Source organism: Humulus lupulus, chromosome 1, assembly GCF_963169125.1.
Source record: "Humulus lupulus chromosome 1, drHumLupu1.1, whole genome shotgun sequence".
NCBI classification, from domain to species: Eukaryota; Viridiplantae; Streptophyta; class Magnoliopsida; order Rosales; family Cannabaceae; genus Humulus; species Humulus lupulus.
Window position 1 is genome coordinate 56,323,869 of NC_084793.1, and position 25,157 is coordinate 56,349,025.

A 25,157-nucleotide genomic window follows, 5' to 3' on the forward strand; every position below is an offset into this window, starting at 1 on the left:
GCCTCGTTCATGCGCACCCGAGCCTCGCACGCGAGACCCCGTCTCACCTCGTCCATGCGCACCCGAGCCTCGCACGCGAGACCCCGTCTCGCCTCGTCCATGCGCACCCGAGCCTCACACGCGAGACCCCCGTCTCGCCTCGTCCATGCGCACCCGAGCCTCGCACGCGAGACCCCCATCTCACCTCGTCCATGCGCATCAGGAGCTTCACGTGCCAGCGCCTCGTGCGCTTAACAGGCCCTCGTTAGGAGCCCCACGTGCCATCGTCTCGCAGCCCCCATGGCCTTGCGCCACCAACACCTCGTGCACCCGCTCACATCAGGAGCCTCGTGCACCCGCGCAGTAGGAGCCTCGCGTGCCCACATAGGCCCTCGTTAGGAACCTCGTGTGCCAGCGCCTCGCTGAAGATTCAAGCACCTCACGCCCGAGTGGCACACATCCATGGGCCTTGCGAGACCACTGCCTCGCTGGAGGTCATCGCGACTCGCGCCCATGCACCTTACACCTAAGCATCTTGTGCCCATATGCCTCTCACTTGGATCGCCTCACTTAGTGATACTAACTTCATTGATGAGGCTGCGACTCTTTACTTGAGCCTCATGCCACCGGTGGGGGATCCTTCACTTGACCAATCATGCTTGAGCACAATAATTTGACCACAACAAACTCTCAGGAAGGGAGCCATACCTCAGCCTTTCAGATGCTAGGAGGTATTGGAAGCAAGGCCAAAATGACCTAAGGGAGAAAAGGAGGACAAGGCATGAATACGTGATACATTTAGTTAGGTGCGTACAAGTCTGGAGAGCACATTATACGAACTAGGTACCCATGCTGGACAAGTAGTGGCAGTACTAGAATGGTACATAATAAGGACTCCCTTAGCACGTTTATGGGGTCCGTACCCGATAAGTAATGGAGGTATCATACAGTACCAAGGCAGGAGTACTTTTGCAGATCCCTGACACGTACTAAAGCCGACCACCACTACCACATGTGCTACTGCTATGACAGTGTACCCGTGTACTATTTTGTCCCTAGGGACCACCATGTATGAGAGGCCATTAGAGCCCTGCTATAAATAGGCCTTGACCCCTTAGAATAAGGGGTTGGGAAAATTCATTATATGCGAAGGCTATTAAGCAATATACAATTTTTTGCCCCATTGTTGATCTATGTTTATCCTTCCATAAGTTCATATCTAAAGATCACCATACGGACCTTTGAGTTTTCCGATCTAAGTTCGTTGACGAGATTTCACCTTCAACAATACTATTCATTAATTATAATTTTAGATTTTTTATTTGAATTTTGGCGACATTTTATGACTGTCGGCATTGGACTATTATTAACTGTTGGCATTGGGGTCAATAGCGACACATTTTAACTGTCGGCATTGGTATCAAATTAACTGTTGACGTTGGCATCAATAGCGACACATTTTAACTGTCGACATTGGTCTCGAATTAACTGTCGGCGTTGGGATCAATAGCGACACATTTTAACTGTCGGCATTGGTCTTGAATTAACTGTCGGCGTTGGGGTCAATAGTGATAGTAAAAAACAACGGTGACAGTTATTAGCTGTCGTAGTTAGTCTCTATGCTTACAGTTTTTAACTGCCGACGTATAGTCACACTAAGCAATTACGACAGTCAACAGAGTTGACTGTCGTGGTTAGGTGTCGGGAAAGCCCAGTTTTGTAGTAGTGTAAGAGTACATACCCAAACTATCCATGCGGATAAAAAAAAGTCTTGGATAAGTCGGAAAGGTATATTTAAGAGTCCTTACTGACTCAATCTCTCCGAACGGGTCTAAGGTATTTAGTGATTACAAATAATTAAAAAAATTATCACTATGTGATAAAGCCGTTCTATTCTATATTTAGTAATAAAATCTTACTACCAAAGAAAACCAAGACAAATAAAAAAAAATGGTCTTATAATTTATTAAGTTTTATGATATTTATGAATTAGTTATAACAAAAAAAATTCTTATCATCAAAGAAAAGAAAAAAAAATATAAAAAATTGTATTATGATTTCTTTTAATTTTATGATATATAATTATTATTTTTTTATGGTCCAAATTTACTACCTATAGTTTAATTTTGTTACTTGTTTTATTTGTTAAAGTTTAATTAGTTCTTTTATTAATTGATGTGATATTGTATTAATCTTTAATAATAGTTTTCTTAATAAAAATGTTTAGTGATAATTTTATTTGTTAATGTTAAATTTTATTAATTATGAATTAAAAAAAATTAATTATATTTTTCAATGTATAATTTAACTAATGATATAAATAAGATATTATTATTTTATTGTAGTCAAATTTTTATTACCTACAATTTAATCTTATTATTATTTTTTTGTTACAATTTTATTAATTATAAATTAAAGTAATTAATTTATATTTTCAAATTTTCTAAATCTACCAAATTTTCAGCAGCATAACAACTATATTCTAACCTATCCAAAAATTTAAAACCTGTTAATAATAGTCACAGAACAGTCCAATGATATAATCACAATATACATTTACTAATAATATTACATATCATATATAAAAACAAAAAAAATAATCTAACATGCACTAACAAAAACCTAATTAACCTAATTAAAATGTTGAAATCAACAATAAACAAATAAAACTTATACATGTGTTCTAACTGGAACAACAACAATAATTTATAATCTAATTCATTATTTCATTTTGCAACTCTAATTATATTTATTATTTAACAACATTAAAATACTATTGCCACAAATATTTCTCACAACCTAATTACAATATAACTAATATTATTTATTTTAATTAACAATTAACAATTAACAAAAAAAACACAAGAAATTTAAAAAAAAATATACCTCTGTCCAATGCTAACTGGACAACCAATGGTGGTGGTGGTCGTAGGTGGAGCCGCTAGTGGTGGTGGGTGGTACCGATTATGCCAATACAGAGAAAAGGAGAGAGTTAGAGAGAGAAACATACAAAAAACAAATTAAAACGAAAAAAGTATACATTCAGCTGTTGGTGGTGGTTGTTACTATCCTCGTGGTCACCGAAGTGGGGTCGAGGTGGAGAACCAAAAATTTATGCAGAGAGAGAGTGAGAGAGACGAGATAAAGACTGTAGAGAGGTGGTGGGACTCCGGTGCCAACGATGGTAAGGGGTTGGGGTGGGCAACTCGACAGTGGAGGGGGTGGTGGGGCGATGGCTGGGGTTGAGGATCGTAACCCGTGGAGAGAGAGAGAGAGAGAGGAGTTTCAGAAATGAGGAAGAAGGGGTGTGCCTCTCTTTATGCGAGCCCATTATTTGCGGCGAATCCATTTGCCGCAAATAACCAAGGAAAAATGCCGCAAATAAGACACACGACGTCATTTCAACAACTCATTTAGAAACCCTAAACGTATTTGCGACAAAATAATTCACCACAAATAATAATAATAATTCGCCGCAAATAATATGGCCGCTAATAATCCAAAGAAACTCCGCCTGTAAGGAGAAATCGAAAGTATACAAGGGTCAATTTGTCATACTTATTTGCAACGAAAATTCCGCCACAAATAACTAAACTTAACTATGCGTAGTACATACTTTTTTTATTTGCGGCGAAAACAATTATTCACCGCAAATAACTTTTTTCTTGTGGTGACAATATCAATTGTCAGTCCCGTTTATACAAAAATCGTAATATTAATATAACAAAAAATAGTTGTTAATTAATTTTCTCCGTCTATAATTTCAAAAGAATTAACAAAAAGTTGCTAAAATATTATCATATTTTGAATATTTTTTCTTTAAAACACGGAATAATCATAAAACTTGTTGCAACTTTTGTATACAATAAGTTGGACCTTTGTATTCACACATGTTGGAAAAATTATAAAACATATTGATCTATTTTTAAAAAGTAACATAAATTTCTAAACGCTAAAATAAGAAAGTGAAGTAAAATCTTTTTCTATTTCCTAAAAAAAAGTTGATACTGATAATTTTGTATTTTTTTAATATTATAAAAATAAAAACTAAATATCAATAAAAGAAAGGAAAAATTACATTAGTCACTACTACAAAAAAAATATTTTAATCACAATAATAAGCCATTTTTTTATATTTATAACTTTTAGTGCATTTATAATAAATATTTATATTTAAGAGAAATTTACACAAAATACTGTATTAACCCAAAAAATAACATATATACGGCCACAAGGAAAATTTTACATTTTTATTATCGAAGCAATACCTTATTCAAGTCATCCTTCAATCCCAAGCATTAATTCGAAGTCCCTTCTCTTACCAAGTAAAGGTGGAGCTTTCATGGTGTTGCTCGCGCGCTGTGGAGACGAGTACATCGGTAGCAAGTCTTCGGCACTGTGGTTGTTCATCGACGACGAAGACGATGGTGGCGCACATGGTATCATCAATGACGGTCTCCAATTGTTGGTGGTGTTGCCGTGAATGGAGGAAGAAGAAGAAAAGAAATGAAAGAAAGAGGTGGAGAGAGGTGGCAATCACTTGCATGGAATAATATAAACTCGCAGGTACTTTACGGCGTGGCCATGTCGATAACAGTGATAAAGTTGGAAAAGAAAAAATCCATCCCAATGCGTACACGACTAATCATGCTTCCTTGGCTTCCGATAAACAAGCCACTGATGATGTACTGTTCGAAAAAGGACTCCGACGAACTCCAAAAAATGACTCATATATAAGGCTTTTGAAGTTCATTAAAATACTGAGTCTTAAGAGCAAAGACAAGGCAACATCAATGACGTAGGAGTTGTCTAATATATATACCATGCATTTTAGAATGTGCAGTTTATAATGACTAAGCTATATATATAGTATATATGTCCTCATAGTAAAAAAAAAAAGTATACGTGTTATAGGATATAGATGGCCATACGATTTTAAGGAGTACTCAAGTTTCAGTTTTGAATATTTATATTTTTTCATGTTAGTATATACATATATGAGAGTTGTCCTTATATAACCATGGTTATTGATTGAAATTCTATGTACAACAATTTATTTTTATGTTATTCTTTATATTTATTTAGATAATTTTTTTTTGTTGTGTGAGTAGATTTTTAGTTATTTTTTAGTTTATTTTAGGTATATGTAGTTAGGTTAATGTGTATTAAGTATATGATGAGTAATTTTTTTTTAAGTTTGATTTAATTATGAGAATTTTTTTTTTCGTTCTTGATTGTTAATTATTATTTAGTTTATTTTAGGTATATGTGTAGTTATTCTGATGTATTATTTGAATTTTTTTAATTTTCAGTTTTTATGCATTATTTGATGTCTAATTGATTTTGGGAGACTTTTTAGTGTTTTTTTTTTAGTTTATTAGTGTATTCGGGTGTTAGTTTAGTTATTTTGGAGCACATTTTTAGTTTATTTTTTACATGTTTTAAAGGTGGTAGTAATTTTTTTTGAGGTTGCTGCTTTGTTATTTTTTAGTTTATTTTCCGCACTTATAGCTTGTACTATATATATATATACATATATATATATTTGAAAAAAAATTAATCTTTGTGTTTTTGATAATCTTCACAAACTAATTTTTTTTTAATTTATGCATTGATGTATATATGATTTGTAGTTGCTTTTTTGAAGCGGTTTACAGTGGATAAATGTCTAGTTGAATTTTAGTTATTTTATTGTTGATTTTGGATTTATGTTCGGTTGTTCTGAAATATATTTTTAGTTTATTTTTGACACATTTACAATGCAGTGATAAGTTTTTTGATGTTGTTTTTTTTTTTGTTATTTTTTAGTTTATTTTGGGTTGATGAAATGAGTTGATGTCTAATTGATTTGCAATTGTTTTTTCAAACTTGTATTGATGTAAGGTTGCTGTCTCTAGTTGATTTTAAGTTACTTTTTCAATATTGTATTATTGTAGAGTTGATGTCTAGTTGAGATGGTATTTTTAAAAACTTGAGTTAGTGAAATTGAAAAAAAAAATAAGGATTGTGAAAATGTAAAAAAAAAAATATAAAAAAATATGTATTTATGAACAAACCCCTACATTTAATTGGTTACACTTTTTAATAAGTTGTAACAATTGTACATTATTTAAATATAAAAAAATATTTCTTTAAAAATGGAAAGTGCACAATCAGGTCAAATAAAAAAAGAAAGTCTCAACTTCTCACCACATTTCCTTCTCCTTTTTATTAAATTTTATTTTTAACTTCATCTATTTTACTTCTCTATAAGTGACATAATCTCTCAATGCATAGTTTGAAATTGAGGATGATAACCTCTCAATGCTCAAATTTAAGGTTTTGTTTTTACGAGTTTGCTTGTGTTTATAATCATTTTGGTTTTTGTTTACCTAAAAACGAACTACCTGATGACGTGGCAGGATTGGCCTACGCATGGAATACACGTGACAATTTAAGTGAGTATAATCTGTTCGACCATCGACCAGAAGATCATTGGCTCATCAAATATCATATTTATAGGCGACCAATCTGGTCGTATCTTTTCATTTATTTACTTCAAATATGTATTCTTACAGTTACGTATTAATTGTAATCTCCATTATTATTTAGATATGTATGTATTAAATGTAATTAAGGCTCATTGACCCATGTAAACCTCCTTGAGCCTATAAATAAGAGGAAAATGGCTCAAGAGTGGGGACTTTTGGAACTTTTTTCCTAGACTCGAGAATCCTAAGAGAGAATCAGAGTGTTTTTATCTGTCATACTGGTATTCATCCTGAAGCTTGTGAAACTCGTGAACCCTTAGTTCATTGATCACAGTTCTTGGGACTTTACATCAATAATCACTACAACAAAAACCCATTTCCATAACACAAAAATTTAACACTTTTAGAAAAGTATTATAATAGATAAATAAGTGTATAGGTGTATGTGGGACTTAATTTGGCGCCTAATTTTTCCCCAACCCGGCCCCCCCCCCCCCAAAAAAAAATTTTCACACAGTCCCAAATATAATCAAATTTTATTTATAAAATAAGTAAATAAAAAAAATATAATCCCCAAATCTCTTTCTCTCTCTCTCCATAACCGATCGTCTCCCTTTCTCCCTTTCTCTTTCGTTTGCTCTCTGCCAACCCCGAACGGATACCCACCGATTGTCGCTGTCGTTCAAGCACCGGACCAGGAAGACCAGACACTGTCGAAACTCCATCCCCGCGAGCCTTCGTCGCCGTTCTTCCCTGCGAGCAGAAGCCTCCAAGTCTGTACCGCCGCCGTGGGTTTAAGGCCAATTTCTTCCCTGGGAGCAGAAGCCTCCAAGACGAACAAAGCCCAACCAAGGATCGGGCTTTCAAGTGATAGGAGGAGACGAAATGAGCTCGCCAGCGTCCATGGGTTTTTTAGCCTGTTTGACCTTGATTCGCCATCCACGATGAACGGAGAGTCTCCCCACCACGATGAACGAAGAGCCTCCCCACCACAATTAACGGACCCTTGTTGCCTGGTCATCTCAAAGTTGATTTTGGTGATTTAGTAGCCCTTGAAAAAGCTTTTAAAGGTTTGGATTCTCTAAGCTTTCTTGCATATTTGAGCTGCTTGTTTATTTTTCTGTATTCTATTATATAATTGTAAAATATCTCATTTTGAATTGGTTACTATAACTCTTTCAATTGTTATTTTGAATTTTGAGATAGAGGGGAAAAAATTTGAAGCCAGACACACATATAGAGAGATCATTGTAATGTCAATTTATTTTATTTCATTTCTTAACTTATGACTGTTGTGAAGTGCAGAAAATGGAGATCGGATAGCTGGATTTTTGTTCGAACCCATCCAAGGAGAAGCTGGGGTACCTTTTCGTGAAACATATTTTTTTTTCTTAAGTTTAATTAATTAACTAAAGAAAGCATGTACAAGCGTTCATGAGTTTGTTCATTTGTTAGGCATGATTTACTTAGATTTGCCTCTCCCACATTTGGTATAGAATTTTTAAGTATTTGTCGACTTTAAACTACCTGAGAAGAATTGTATCTTTTGTTGGTTGGTAGGTTGTTATTCCCCACGATGGTTATTTAAAATCTGTAAGAGAGCTTTGCTCAAAATACAATATTTTAATGATTGCTGATGAAATCCAATCTGGCTTAGCTAGATTGGGAAAATTGCTGGCTTGTGATTGGGAAGAAGTTCGCCCAAATGTAGTGGTAAGCCATCACTTTCTTTTTCACACTCTACTGATATTTATATGTATTAGAGTGTCGCTAAAGTTCATTCACTAAATGAAAGTTTATATTTATTCTTTTTTGTTCTTTCCAGATATTAGGAAAAGCCTTGGGTGGTGGAGTGATCCCTGTAAGTGCAGTTCTTGCAGACAAAGATGTGATGCTCTGTATCCGGCCTGGAGAGCATGGAAGGTTTGCAGTTATAACTGTTCACGACCTCTATCTTATTTCAGAGAAAGCAATTTAAGTATTGGCTTTATTATTCAGGAACTTGTTGATATTGATTCTAATCATTACTAGCTAATGCACATTTATGGCTCCTAAAACCAAAAATAAATATCAGTTGTGACTTTGCCTCAATGTATTTTATAAGATGTTAATAGAGAGAGAACCATATCACCACCAAAAAATGTTTATGAAAAAGTGTAAGTAGTATGAACAAGGTCTATAGACTCTATACGTATTGTTCGCACAACATACCGGGAAATTATGTTTAGCATCACAGGTTGTTACTACTCATTGAAAATATTTTGCTCCTGTTTTCTTTTAAAACCCTTGTTGGATTGGTGCCTTTTTTTAGGTGACAAATAATGAATTTGTGTCTAAAAAAATGATGATTCTGTTTCTTGAATTGCATGTCATACCATTCAGTATTTCTTTCTTTCTTATTTTTCCAATTTGCTTTTCATAATAGGCCGTCTTTATATTTTCTTTTCTTTCCAATTGACACTTACCAAGCAAGAGCTCACCTTGCTTTAATTTTTCATATATATACCAGTGTTTACTGAGGTCAATTTGTTTTAGAATTTTTGCTCTTTTTCTTTATTTAGTTCAATTAGTTGTCTTCTCAGATTTCGTTTGGTTATGAATTCTCATTTTAACTCACATATTCAAGAAACACCACACAAGAGACATTATAAGTTCATAGTTCAAAGCTTCAAGCATTGAAGAATATATTTTTCTTCATATTATTCTCAGTTTTCATATCCACCACAACATCATTTTCTTTGCTCTTTTAACTGTTAACTGAAATATATTCAATAGGACCCTATTAATAATCACTATTCTCTGCTATGATTATTTGTTTGTGTGGTGCATAATGTTTTAGTACTATTGTTAAAGCAGCCAAGAACAGATGACACTGCATCTGTTTTTGTTTCTTTTTGGCAAACTTTGCTTAATCACTCTAAATGCATAATGAGTTTCTTAATGTTTGACAATTCAGCCCTTAAAAAAAAGCTATCAAGTCCTCAAGTTCTATAAATAGTAGCAATTAGTTCCTTATTATTTATTTTTTCACAATGACAGATCATAAGGTTTGATATCCTGTTTTCCTCCAAAGTCTTTTGGTACTTGCATATAATGCGTGTCATCGGAAGTTGTGTTCTTTTTTATTTTTTCTTTAAAAGCTGCAATTGGAACTTTAATCGGTTTAGGCAATAAAAATAGATCATTTTGATTTCTTGATAGACACAACACCATGCTATAATCTACTTTCCTTTCTGAATGGCTAGACTTAAGATGATGCTTGCATTCATGTAGGCATTGTTGGATGATATTTTATATTGGAGAAGATGTTTTCAACAGCATGACATGGTTAAATTTTAATTTTTCTTGAGTTATGTTGATAAAGAGTGAATTTATAATAATTTACATAAGACCAATAATTTACAAGAGTGAATTTATCAATTTTTCAACTGGAAATTATTGTTGGATTATGGACCATGCTCATTTGGCCTTGATTGGTCCACAGTTGCAGGGTTTCTTGGCAGTCTTTTAGCCACACCAGGATTTGATATCATTAACATCTTAGTAGGCTTCTTCTTGTTTGTTTATGTAGTTAATCCCATTGCTTATCGGTCTAATTGGTATGAAGCCAAGAAGTTCCCAATCATTTCTTCCCATACTTTTGACTCAACTGGCCATCCCTTCAACATTTCCAGGTTGTTATGGAGGGTTGTCCTGTTTTCTGATCTAGTACATGTTTGGTTTTCAGGTTGTACAATTATTTTAGTTAATGCTATGCTCTCAAACTACATAATTTGTTTGCTTGCTGTTTTTTTACTTTGCTGGTTTGTTTTCTGATTATTGTCTTTAATAATGATTGTTCATAATGAAAATCATTTTTCAGTGTTCAGATTTAAAAAAAAAATATCAAGTGTATGGTTGCTTAGTACTTTTTTCTAATACTAAGAGTCTAAGACCTCTACTTTTTGTCTTCAGTACACTCATGCAATAGATATTTGGAGCATAGGATGTATTTGTTGAAATGCTTACAGGAAAACCACTGTTTTGTTGGGAAAATGTGATACACTAATTGGATCTCATGACTGATTTGCTTGGCATACCACCCTCCCCAGCCGAATCCACTGGAAGGGTTTGTTTTTATTCTTTCTATCCATGCTAGTCACACATCCGTAGCAAAGATAGTCAAGATTCATGAGATAAAATATTTAAGTAGCTTTTCCTTGAATTCTCTTGCTGCAAACACTATATTCATCATGCTTAAATACTTTATTTTTAGCTTTTTCATTTCATTTTATGGCTTGTTTCTTAAATTTAATATTCTCAAATTTTGTGCTTGAGTTGGGCTAGTGGCCCAAGATAATTTGGGCCAAGTGTCCACTGTGTACTATTCTCAGCGAGCTCGCTGTGTACTATGTTATGAAGAGTTGAACCAAGATCATTAAACAACACTAACCATGACTATCAAAAATAAACATTAATTAAGTAAGAACATTAATATTTTGGATGGCTTTTGTATTTCTTTAATACTATTCATGGTTCTCTGATATTGTTCTAGTTGCATATCATGTAGAACTATTGCTAGAACTTGTTCTGTTTGCATCTGTAACATTAGGTATCTATTTTTTCACATATAGTAGTTATGATTCATTAATTTTTCATACTTTCATGATTCCCTTGTTTCAGGTTTTTGAGAAGAGATGGCACTAGCTTAAAGTTTTTGCTTTGGCTACAATCTGAGATTGAGACACTCTAGAAAAGTTCTTAAAGGAAAAGAGATGACCCATTGGTAATTTTTCTAGCTATTTCAATATTTTTGAGTCTCCTATGCATATAAGTCTTTTTTAGCTTTAATTTATATATGTACAAGGAAAAGAAGAAACAAAAACATTATAAATATTTTCAAATGTGTGACTTGGTACTTTTCTTAGCTGTTTTTTTTTTCTTTCTACTTAAGTGGTGCTTATTCTTATTTCAATACTTTTTTGTTGTGTTGTTTGGTCTCCTGAGGCACGTTAAAAAGAAGACTATAAACTCATTAAATTATGTACTAAGGAGTGTTGGGAGCAATGATTTGTAATTCTTGTTATTCTCTATATATATGCGTGTAAATAGAATTTTGTTACTGTAAATAAAATTCTGATACACTTGATTAATTTATTCTATTTTCTAATAAATATTTTATTTGACAAATTCTACAATTGGAAATCAAGAGAAGGTTTGATTATGCTAGTCTAGTGTCTTCATTAATCACTTATTTTCACCAAATTTAATATTTTCCAATTATACATGCTTCTATTTCACCATATTTAATATGTTCTAATTAATAATTATACATGCTGGAGGTCATTTAAACAATACTTTTTGTTAATAGCTATTAGTTAGATGGCCTCCGGCTAATGCCCATTTATGGTGGTTGCAACTAGAGACATGATAATTGGTGGTACTATCAATTTTCTGGTTCCTCTTACTTTTTCGATTAAGTTGATTTGTGTTGTCTAAAGTTATTGCTTGTTTTATTGAATTAGTCTTAGATGTGTACACTTAAATATAGAGCTCACCACAAGATTAAGTAGATCTTATCTGAATGTACGACCTTATGAAATATTTTTGAGATTTCATGCTAGACTTGTCTAATTTTTGCAAACCCATTTCTTCTTATAAGTTAAATCACTATACTTGTTGATGAAATAAGTAGTCAAAAATGTCAGATTCATAGTCTTGAGTACTGGATTCTTAACATTTACTTGGCCAGGCAGTCTCTTGGTCATTTCTTTTATGTATATCCTATCTTGATAGAAATATTTTCATATATAATCAACTAACATCATGAAACATTCATATTAGTTGCTCCTCTGTTTTTGTATAATTGTTGAATGTACAAAAGTAGAGAAAATATTTTGCGCTCTCTCTCTCTCTCTCTCTCACAGAGTCTATCAACTCTCTCCATCACGGCTGCTCTGAAATCAACTCTCTCTCTCTCTCATAGCTAAAGCAAGACCCAGGTAACTCATGAAGTAGTTAGTCTCTTGTGTAGTTTTTTTTCCTTTCAGATTTGAAATTAATATCGAGAAAGTATTTTGAATTTAATCAATATATATTTATACACATATATTTGTTTCTGATTGAGATAATACAAAGAGAAAATGAGATTTGAGAGAGATAATTTAATCATAGTTATGCCCAGCTCATTTTCTCATTTTCAATTTGAGAAAATGAGATTGATTGTCTATAGTCTGATTACTTTGAAGAAATAAGAATTTCTATTTAATGACACATTTGGTATGTATATTGTTATTAGCTTGTTGTTGTCTCGTCTGTTTGGGAGTATTTCATGGCAAAAATTGCATGTATAGACACTGTGAGATTGATAGACTTAACTGGTTGTGAGTTTAGGCACCTAAGGGATGGCTTGTACTAGTTGGCTAAAAGCTAATTTAATCACAGTTATGCCCAACTAGTTGTTAGTTACCAATTCTCTCTTTTATTTTGTTTATGTTTTTCTATATGTTTGTGTGAATATAGTGGTTTGATCTGAAAGATTTTTTGTCCTATTTTGTGTTTGATTTTTAGTATCTAGCTTTTGATTATTCTTAGTTTGATTTTGACTTTGGTTCTGCTTTCTTTGTACAGAGTTTAAAAGGCTTTTAAAGCTCATTTAGAGCATTTACTAGTACTGAGGGGACCTATTTTATGCTTATACCACTTCTTTTGAGTGATTAAAAATATCTAGAAATGCATCACTCTTAAAAAGTAAGCAGTGTGAGTACAATATGTAAGCAGGGAAAATGTTCTCTGTTGGTCTTCTGGAGGAAAAGTGTAGAGAAATGTTATAATATGAGGTATTATTACTAAATAATGAGATATGCTCTATGAAGGTTAATCAATGTGATAGTGTTAATAGTGTCTTGTCCATTCAGGTGGAAATTATATTAAATGGTTAATTGGCCCTGTTAAACCTCTGTTACATTATTGTGATGAAGCTTTCGATGAATTATATTATTTTTATGTCTGGCCACCTGACTTCAGAAAGTTTCACTCACATTTCACTGAATTTTATTTCTACAAGAGATGTTGCTATTCTTTTACTTTTAGCTGTTGCTCTTCTTTGTGTGTATGAACTTTGTGTTGTGTATGTTACAGCTGGTTTAGCAATTGCGTATCAGCAATTGCCTTAGCAATTAACCTGCTCTTTACTCTATGACTCACTCATGTCTTAACTTTGAATTTCAAAGAACTAAATCAGACTTAGTTTATCAATTTAACATTGAATGTTGTTGTATTATGTTGCGTTGCAGTCTGCAATGAAGACACGGAGTGTGTTGGTTTTGTTAGAATTGGAAGTGAAGATCAGATCATTGTGGCTGGTACAATGAAGCAACTTCAATTGCATGTTTTTTTCTTATCAAATAGTACTGTAGGAGTGTGCAACTACTCAAATTTTGACGTGTTATTATGTAAAAAATTAAACTCTTCAATATTTTGTGTTGAAAGTAGTAACTTTTCAATATATTTAATATTTAAGACTACTTGAATACTTAAAGAACATTTTGTTATTGATGACAGTGTTGAATGTTTTAAACTAATTTGTGGATTGTTAATACAATGTTGAATGTTTTTACTTTTTGTTATTTGAAAATCAAGTTCATTTGATGATGCTAGTATATATTAGAAAGTTAATTTTAATTATATAAATAAAAAATAAAAATATAATAGAATAAATTAGTGTTATATAAATAAATATATATAATGAGAATTTAAACTTATCTAAATATTAAAATAATACGAAAAATGTGTTATAATATCTATTACAATAACACTTTTTATAAGTAAAGAATTTTGTTACGCAAACTTCATTATATAACACAAAAAATGTGTTATATTAAAGTGTAGTATAACACAAAAAATGTGTTATACTAAAGTGTGGTATAACACAAATTTATAAGTATTGAAATGTGTTATATAATCGACTATAAATAATATAATTAAACACTTATCTATTTATTAAAATAACACAGAAAGTGTGTTATCGTTGACAGTATAATAACACATCAGTATAACAATGATAAAGTGTTATGTAAAGTACCCTGACCTACGATAACATAGTCGGTCTTAACACATCAAAAAGTGTTATGGTATGTTTTGATAACACATTTTTGGTGTTATTAAAAGCATTTTTTCTTGTAGTGAATAACACCAAGTGGACGTAGGTCATTACCATTCTATTGGGGCCGAACCACTATAAATCTTTCTATGTCGTTTATCCTTTCGTCTTGATTTCATCTCAATTCTATCGTTTATTCGACTCCCTGTCGTTGACCAATTCGAGGGTCAACATTTTGGTGCTTTCATTGAGAGCGAAACTCAAGACATCCAAAAAATATCAAATGGCGAAAACGGCTAGAAAGACTGGACAAACCTCCAGTACTACACCAATCCAGCCTCCTCCGCAAAATGTGGCTGAGGGTGAGCCACAAATAGATTTCGAAGATGAGGAAATTGATTCTGAGACCTTGAGAACAACACTGATTGTGTTGCAGGAACAGTTAGCCAATATGAGGGCTAATCAGGAAAATGTGGCTGAAACGATGGCGTTGCAGCAGAGAGAAATTGATAGGCAACGCCAGGAACTAAATGAGAGGTAGGCTGACATGGATCACCGACAGAGGGATGCCACCGCCTCCCTGGAAGCAGCCATTCAGTTGGCCTGAGGACAACCTGCACCAGCCTCCCCACCAGATCAGCCATCCAATGCGCCACCACAACAAGATCCATATTCAGGTCATCCATAACAACACCACATTCCGCCTCAACCGGCAAGCCCTCATAGGCCGGAGCAACCTCCTACTACTCAACATGATATTCCGTTTCAAGATCCTGAGCAACAGCCTCCTTCTCGCACTGGTCGAGGCAATCCCCAGCAGCAAAGGTAGAATAGGGCTGAGCAGCCTCCCCGAAGCCCTAGGAGCCATCCTGCTGAGGAACCGAACAGGGGACAACGTCCTTCTGTGAGCAGAAGGACAGTTGAATCAGGCTCTGCAGTCAAGGGCCCCCCACGACATAATAATACCCGGGGATCTACCGACCAACGCAGGCCTCCACCTAACAGTCGAGACATGCCATCGAGGGGAGGGGGAAACAGTGCGATCACCAGGTTGCACCATAGTCGGTCACACTTTAGGGATGGCCATGACTACAATGAGGCAGATTCCGGTAGGGGAAATGCTGGTTGAAGGCAAGGAGATAGGGGTGAAGAGCGGAACCCCCCACCAAGAGAAAACCGACCAACGAGCCAGAACCCTGGGGGGCAGCCTAGGCAACCTTACGTCTTTGATCGACTGGGCGCTAGTGAGTAAAGGCGTAAGGATGAGGATTTGAGGGATGTTCTCAATGATAGACGAGAAAGACACGACGTGTATGCCCCTCCAGCACCGGTCGCCCCAATAGTACCAAATGTTGTACAGGCCCAGCTTGATGTGCTGAATCAGATCGTCCAGTAGTTAGTAGGGAGTCGAACATCCCATATTGAGTATGATCGAAGAAGAGGCACTTCGTTCATACAAAGAATAGCAATGGCCAAAACCCCCAGAAGATTTAAGATGCTGGTCTTACCCAACTTCAATGGATTTGGAGACCCAGTATCTCATGAGAATAAATTCGAGATACAAATGGACATCCAAAAGGTGTCAGATGACGCTCGATGCAAAATCTTTCCGGCCACCTTATCCGATACTTCTCAGGAGTGGTTTTTCAAATTCCCTCCTGGTAGCATAGTGTCTTGGGAAATGTTTGTGAATGAGTTTTACGGGAAGTTTTGCGCTGGTCAATTACATCCAACCAATGCCAACCAACTAGTCGAGATACACCAGAAGGAGGATGAATCCTTGAAGGAGTATGTCCAGCATTTTATGCGAGCCACTGCTGGGGCTAAGACAGATGGTGATGAGGGGAAGATGATGGCACTTACTGCTGGAGTACGGCGCCATTCATCCCTCTAGAATAGTTTAAGGAAGAATGGGGTAAAGAGCACCCAAGAATTTCTAGACCGAGCAGACCGGTACATCAAACTTGAAGAGGCCATTACCAACGAAAGGAAGGCGCCTGCAAGCGACCAGAGGCTGAAAGAAGATCCCACCAAAGCCTCTAGTGGGTCTGGGAAACCCAATGGCAATGGGAAAACGGAGGGAAAAGGACGAACCACGAGCCATCAACGTCTGAGAATAAGTGCCTTAAAAGTAACAGATACAAGCTGAGGTTCACCAATTACACGACCCTAGTCGAAAGCAGAGCAGAAGTGTACCAGGCTACTAGCACCACTGTTCCTTTCAAGTGACCAACCCCGATTAGGAAAGATATCTCCAAGAGGGATACAACCAAGTTTTGTCATTTTCACAACGACTATGGTCATGACACCAACGAGTGCAACCAGCTTAAAGATGAGATTGAGTTCCTTATCAGGCAAGGACACTTGGGAAGATATGTATGAGCCACAGGAGGTTCCCAATGAGAGGCTCAAGGAGGCAACGAGCAGGCACTTGTACGCCAATGCTCGCCCCCTATACAGCCAGCCCCAGTGGCAGGTACATTGCTGACCATCTGTGGTGGCCCACACCTGGTAGGAGATAGTGGGAAAATAAGGGAACGATACACTCGAACCTTACGGCACGACCAAGATATTGAAATGTTGAACGTAGAAAAGAGAACTCCCAAAAAAGCTTGAACAGAGGAAGAACTGATCACCTTCTCTGAGCTTAACACTCAGCATGTCCAGTTTCCCCATTCAGACCCTCTGATCGTGGACGTCCAGATTGCCAATATGATGGTTAAGGGGATGTTGGTGGATACAGGGAGCTCAGTAAACATTCTATACAAGTCTTCGCTAGAGAGGATGAAGTTGTCAGTGAGTGATTTGGAGCCATACAACCAAACCATTTATGGTTTTTCTGGCGAAGGGGTCGCACCAGCGGGGTCGATTAGGCTTCCAGTCACAGCAACAACTGCACCTACGAACAGGACATTACTCACTACTTTTATAGTAGTTGATTTTCCTTCTGCATATAATGTTGTGATTGGAAGGCCTATTCTAGTCAACCTACGAGTCGTGACCTCGATCTGGCACCTAGCTATGAAGTTTCCAACCGACGCAGAGGTAGGATGCGTGTTGGGAAACTAACGAGAAGCACAAGAATGCTATAATTCCTCAATTACCAAGGCAAAAAGGGGTGGATCAAGATAAAGAGCCAAGAAAGGGTTGCTATTGGCCAATGAGGTACAAGCCCAATCAGGTGAGCAGGTCACCAAATAGGGTGTTGCCCAAAGTGAGGATAGAGATTTAGATCCTCGCTTTGGGGATTTTGAAGAAGATGTAGGTCCGGTTGAGGACCTTGAGGAGGTCCAACTTGATGAGGCAGATCCGACCAGGGTTGTGAAAGTCGGTCAAAACTTAGAGACAACAACAAAGCTAAAACTGGTGGAATTTTTAAAGGAGAACCAGGAAGTGTTTGCCTGGTCGCATAAGGATATGGTTCAGATTGACCCAGCAATTATCAGCCATGTCATAAACGTAGACAAAAGTTACCCACCAGTACAGCAAAAGAGGAGGCTGCTCGACAAAGATAGATCAAAAGTGTTAAAAGAAGAAGTCGAGAATCTAAAGGAGAACGAATTCATCAGGGTAGCGTTTTATCCATCTTGGGTCTCTAATCCCGTGCTGGTTCCCAAGCCAAATGGAAAGTGGAGGACGTGCATGGATTTCACAGACCTCAATAAAGCCTGCCCAAAGGATTGTTTCCCACTCCCAAGGATCGACCAGCTGGTCAATGCAACTTCTGGGTATGAGATCCTATCATTCATGGATGCCTACTCTGGATATAACCAAATCAGTATGCACCCACCTGATGAGGATCACACTAGCTTTTGAACTGATACAGGGCTTTACTATTACAAAGTAATGCCTTTCGGTTTGAAAAATGCTGGTGCGACTTACCAACGACTAGTCAATCACATGTTCAAAGAGCTGATCGGTGTTAACATGGAAGTATATGTTGATGACATGTTGGTTAAGTTGAAGAAGGCAGAGGAACACATTGAGTACCTGCAAGAGTGATTCAACATCTTGAACAAATATCAGATGAAGTTGAATCCCCTTAAGTGTTCCTTAGGAGTTGGATCGGGGAAATTTTTGGGATTCATAGTGAACTCGCGAGGTATCGAAGCTAATCCTGAAAAGATCAAGGCCCTGATCGAGATGGATTCGCTAGCGAAAATTAAAGATGTTCAAAGTCTAACCGAGAGGATTGCCTTTTTAAGTAGATTCATTTCTAAGTCAACAGACAAGTGCATTCCATTTTTTAATCTACTTAGGGGAAACAAGAAATTTCAGTGGACAGAAGTGTGCGAGCAGGCTTTCCAGGCTCTAAAGTCTCGTATGTCACAACCACAGATTTTATCCAAACCGGTCAAAAAAGAAACTTTGTTCATCTATCTAGCAGTCACCGAGTATGCTAATTGCGATATCTTCCCATTGAGAAATTAGCCTATTGCTTGATTTTAGCCTCCAGAAAGTTTCGACCATACTTCCAAGCTCACCCCATCGTAGTACTCACCGACCAGCCACTACAGCAAGTTCTGTAAAAACCAGAAGTCGCTGAATGATTGTTAAAATTGGCAGTTGAACTTGGACAGTTCGATATTTCTTATTCGCCACGAGCAGCTGTGAAGGGACAGGGTCTAGCAGATTTCGTCGCAAAATTTACTAGGCTCTAGGATACCGAGCCGATAAAAGAGCTTGAATTACAAAGCCAAATTCCTTCCTGGAAGTTGTTTGTAGATGGCTCTTCCAACGAGCACAATGCTGGAGCAGGTTTAATATTAGTCATTGTAATGCCCCAACTACTCTAGACTTTGGACCATTAACGAAAACTATAAATAGACCTTAATCTTTAATAGAACTTACAAGTGAAAAAGATCATACTTTATTAAAATCTTGTAAAAACCAATGTTAAAACTTACATAACTCAAAGCAGGATATGGGATCCCATTATTTTAAAAAGGAAACATATCTTAATTGAAATGAAAAGAAATTACATAAATAGGTGCGGAAAAATTACACATAAACCATAAATAAAAGACTACATCCTCGAAATCGAACTCTCGACTCCTTGAATCCATTCATCACCGATACACATTCTCCCAAGCATCCACGAATCTTTCCCGCCACTATAGCTATTTTCCTGCACATATAAACAAAAAGGAATGAGCCTAATGCCCAGCAAGGAAAATCTACCACATAGTTCATATACATAAATTTCATATGAAACATAAAAACATATCATAACACTTATATCATACACATACTATAATGGCCATTATTACTTGGGGTCCCATAGACTAAACAAGTCATGTGCCCATTAGATTAGTGGGGTCCTACTAGCTAAGTAGGTCATATGCCCATAATCTGTTTGGGGCTTGTTAGTCATATGGGTCATATGCCCAAGCCTACATACATACATATCATAACACATTTCATAACATAAAAACATAAGATAACACATATAAAACATATAGCATATGAATTCTATCCTATTTTCCTTACCAAAATACCGGGATAAGAGGACAGAGGTGGGACTTTGGAACACTCCTAAGAACCATTTGAAAAAGAGTGAGTATAGTGAAGAAGAGAAATGGAAGGAATGGAAGGACTAAATCATTGAGAAAATACTTACCAAAAACTTATGTGCGAGTTCTTAGATTTCCTAACCAAAATAAGAATAAGGTTAGAATAAGTAGAAGACTATGAGAACTTTTGAAGAAAAAGTACAGAAACGAACTAGAGTTTGGGTTACCTTGAAGACTTGTAAGACCAATCTAAACCTCGAACCGAAATACTATAAATCCTTACTTTCCCAAGTGTTTGATAAGCTTACGATGATCAAGCTTATGATTTCCCCACCCAAATGTTTACACTCTCACACTCACCTAGCAACTTGCAGCCTCTGAACTTAGAGCAAAAGATGAATAATGGACGGGTACTAGGTCCTATTTATAGAGTTTAGGAATGAAAGGATCTTAATTTTACTTGAATAAAAATAATGGCTTTTTAGGTGAAAATAATTTGAATTGTTGTTCAGCAGAGGCTGAAGACTCGTTCAAAAAGGTGCTGGACTTATCAAGAGGTTGAAGGGCTGAATAGAAAATGATTTCAAAAAATTTCAAAATAAGCTGAAGGAGGCGATATATCGCCCCCTATAGACGATATATCGCCTGGACCATTATGCCCGAGGCAAACGAGCATCGTTTCGTGTTTTCCGTATCTACGTTCTGCGATATATCGGCATTCGCTGATTATTTAAACACGAAATTACACATTTTTAGCTTAATTCAAATTGAGTAAACAGCCTTGACTAAGCCCTCAAACGTATTCAAAGCTGATGACTGACCTTAGAGCATTCAAACTTTACCCTTATTAAATTTAATCCTCAAAATACTTAATCTTTAATCACCCATACATAACATGTGCTTAAAATCCTATTGGTTCTTATCTAAACCTTATAGTATAATAAATTTTATCCTTAATATCAGTCATATTAATCAAACCTTAGGTTAACATTAATATTCTTAAACTATAGGTTAAACTTAGAAAATCTACAAGTACTACTATGAGTGTCCAAATAAGTCCCTGTCTGAACCAAAAATCCACAGCTATAAAGATAATACTATAAATACTATAATAATACTATCTAACTAGCTAAGTAAAGTTCTTGGACTCTACAGTCATGCCTGAAGGACATCGATTCCACTCTGCAATCAGATTCGACTTCACAGCGTCCAATAACGAAGCCGAATACGAAACCGAATACGAAGCTCTACTCGTAGGATCAAGATTAGCCAAGGACATGGATATAAAGTCACTCGAAGTCTACAGTGACTCCCAGTTAGTGGTTAATCAAATTATGGGAGAATATCAAGCCCAGGGTCTGAAGATGGTTGCTTATTTGAACAAAGCAAAGGACTTATTGGCACAATTCGAAAAATATACTCTCCAGCAAGTACCTCGCGAACAGAACTCAAACACTGATGCTTTGGCCAAGTTAGCAAGCGCGAAGGATGCTGACACCTTGAATATTGTACCTGTTGAACATTTGTCTATACTGAGCATTCAAGCAGAAGAGTCTTCCCTGGTAATCCAAGCAACAGACACATGGATGACGCCTTTCATTGAATACTTAGAACATGGAGTGCTGCCGGCGGACAGAAACAAAGAAAGAACCCTCCAGAGACAGTCGGCTCGGTTCATCCTGGTCGACAGAATTTTTTATAGGAGAGGGTACTCAATGCCACTTTTAAGATGTGTTTCAAAGGAAAAGGCCAAAGAATTAATGCGAGAAGTACATGAAGGTTTCTGTGGAGATCATGCTAAGGGGCAGAGTTTATCAAAAAAGATCATAAGGCAAGGATACTTCTGGGCAACGATGAATAAAGACTCTGTGGATTTTGTTCGGAAGTGTGACAAGTGTCAAAGGTTCTCCAAGAAACCGTGAGCAGCCCCTAATGAGCTAAAACAGATGTAAAGCTCGTGGCCATTCACAGTGTGGGGAATAGATTTGATTGAGTCTTTACCCACGGGAAAAGGCAACGTCAAGTATGTTGTAGTTGTTGTTGACTACTTTACAAAGTGGGCCGAAGCTGAGGAACTTGCAACAATAACGACCAAGAAGGTGCTAGATTTTGTAGTCAAGAACATCGTATGTCGCTATGGGTTGCCAAGAAAGATTATTTCAGATTACGGCACACAATTTGATAGCGATCTGTTCACATATTTTTGTGAAAGCATGGGATTATCAAGAATTTCTCTTCAGTAGCTCATCTGCAGGCAAACAGACAAGTTGAAGCTGTCAACAAAACACTGAAGGGTACCTTGAAGAAAAGGCCTGAAGAAGCGAAGAAGACATGGCCAGAGCAGCTACCAAAAGTCCTTTGGTCTTATAGAATGTTTCATCGAAAAGCAACAGGCCATACTCCATTTTCCTTGGCCTATGGACATGAAGCCATGTTTCCTGTCGAATTAGATCCACCATCGCACCGAAGGTTGGCATACGATCAAAGTATTAATAGTCAGTTATTGACGGAATCTTTGGATTTGGTCGATGAAAGGTGCGAGCAAGCTCAACTCCGAGTAGCAGCTTACCAGCAAAAGGTCGCTCGATATTTCAACTTTAAAGCATGCGAAAGAAAATTTAACGTGCGAGATTTGGTACTTAGAAGAGTTTTTCTTAACACCCGCAATCAAGTTGCTGGAGTGCTTGGACCCAACTAGGAAGGTTCGTATCAAATTAAAGAAGTCCTCCAACCAGGCACCTATAAACTTGCTCACTCAAATGGAGATCTCATTCCTCGCTATTGGAATGGATAACACCTGCGCAAGTATTATCAATAAATAGTTCTTTTTAAAGAATTGGCCTGTATTAATTTCACTTTTCACAAGTTTATGAACAAGGGTTAGTCAGTTGTATGACTAGTCGCTTATAAGTGTGAGATCAATTTTTTGATCTCTTGTACAAACACGATTGTCCATTTATTACGAGAAATAAAAGGAACTGTGCACAACCAGTTATTCTTGCCAATTATTGTATTTATTACAAGTATTTGCTCATTACGTGTGTTGTTTTGCTATATCTTTACTTTTTATAAGTATTTTTATGACCAGTAATGTTCGATCAGGTCTTGGTCTTGGCAAGTGACCGAGGACCTTAAGCTCCTCAATCACTTGGGGGCATATAAGGTACTAAGCAAGCAAAACATATCAACAAGTATATGTAAACACACGAGAAAAATAAGGGAAAGCATACTACGGTACTTAGAGTATTTTTCAAAATTTTGTTTAATTTTTTTCAAATCAAGTCAAATTACTATGCTAAGCTCGGTCATGCGAACATATGTTATAAGAAAGTGCAAATATTATAATGTCAAAGGCAAAATGTTTTACACCGCGAGCAGTTTCTGCTCGAATCTAATTATTAATTAAAAGGAAAGCTTCCTACGTAGCAAAATATTTCCTTGACATCATGAATCGTGGTTCATGTGTCCTAGTTACAAATTAAAATTAAAAAAAAAAGTAAAATTATGAAGCAGCAGGAGCAGATGGAGGTTCTTGCTAAGGCTGTTGGTCGACTGCGGTATCAGCATCCTCGTCCATGCCTTCAATTCCAGTGGCCAAAGAGATCTTGGGGGATCCTTGAACTTTCTCCTCCTCTTCAAGGCGAGCAACACATTTTTCCAGCTCATCCTGCTTCATACGATCTGGTAAATAATCAAAGTTCGTCTCACGGTTGTTTTCCAGAACATATAAAAGTAGTTAAAGGTTGCTCCCCTGAACCTCTCCAAGTCACTGGTGTTAGTCTCTTTGAGCAATTTGACTCGCTCCTCCAGCTCAGCAGTCTCTTTCCTGCTGATCACTAGTTCATCTTGGAGTTTGAAGGCCTCCTCATAGTTCAACACTGAAGACTCCTTGTACCTTTCTTTGGATTCAGTAACTTTGGCCAAGGCCTCCTTATGCTGCTTCAGCTCCCCGACCAGCTTGGCGATCTTCTTCTCTGCAGCTCTTATCTGTTCGGCATTTTTCTCCTCGACCAACTTGAGATGCTCGGCGTGTTTGGCCTTGGCCTCTTTGAGCTGCTCACCACATCTCTCCTCGACAGCTTTAGCCTCTTTGACACATTCAGCAGCCATCGCCTCCGAGCAACGCCAGCCAGTACTCAAGGTTAGAACTCCCTGCGATCAGAGAAAAAATAAATCTGTTAGCAAAAATAAAAGGACAAGATAAAAAGTAAAGTACAACAAAAAATGGAAACTTACACTGATTACTTCGTTCAGCCCACGACTGAGGATTTGATCGACCTTCATGGAGCCAGTGTTGCTGATGGCTTCTCGACTGGGTCGATGCCTTGATAGCTTCTCCAGCTTGTCGTTGGCTGAGTTGAAGGCTATGTTCATGATAGCCTCTCCTTGAGTATTTCCCGACTGATCAGGAGTCTGGTCGACGGAAGATGGTGGAGGAGTCGGGTCGACGGGAGCTGATGGGGGAGTCTGGTCGATGGGCGCTGGAGGAGGAGTAGTTTCCTTGGAAGGAACATGTGCAGGAGGATCCTCAGTCCGAGCCCTTTTCTTTGAGGGATCGCTACTACTTTCCCTAGGATTTTGCCTGCTTTCCTTCAACCTGCTTGCAGGAGCAGTTGGTTTAGGTTTGCTGTACAGGTCAAACGCATCATCGGAAGGCATGACTGCATGATATAAACAAACGATCAGGCAATATCAATTGAGATACTTACTAAAGCAAGGAAATAAGAGTAAGAAAAATTCTAAGTAGTATACCCGAGCTACTATTACTGGTCGATACATTATTTATGGTACTACTGCTGCACTCACTCTCTACCTTGAAGAAGTCTGAATTTAAACTAGTCACATATTTAAAGTTGTCATCCTCATCGAATAAATGACAGGGAATGGGCAAACTGTCTTCGAGTGAGAAGTTAGTACCGTTCTCATCAGACGACTCGAGTATGGGTTTGGGGTGTGCTGGAAGTTTCTGCTTGCCCTTCCCGTGTGGAGTCGGAACTGCAGCAGCTCGTAGAGTGCTGGAAGGTTCCCTGATGGTCACTCCTGTAGCCCACCTCCTCGAGGGCTGTGACTCATCCTGGTGCTGCTCGGGGACCTCTCCTCCAGTATCACTCCCTG

The 25,157-nt window shown here is 36.9% G+C and overlaps 1 protein-coding gene across 1 annotated transcript; it reads left to right on the plus strand.

Annotated features, from left to right (window-relative positions):
- Positions 1–7,422: 7,422 nt before the first annotated feature.
- On the plus strand, positions 7,423–14,013 carry LOC133792770 (ornithine aminotransferase, mitochondrial-like; the record flags this gene model as incomplete). Its single annotated transcript, XM_062230714.1, has 6 exons — positions 7,423–7,519; positions 7,755–7,810; positions 8,010–8,162; positions 8,275–8,372; positions 11,112–12,430; positions 13,724–14,013. Coding segments are annotated over 5 exons (474 nt in total), but the record flags the coding sequence as incomplete, so codon positions are not given.
- Positions 14,014–25,157: the final 11,144 nt, after the last annotated feature.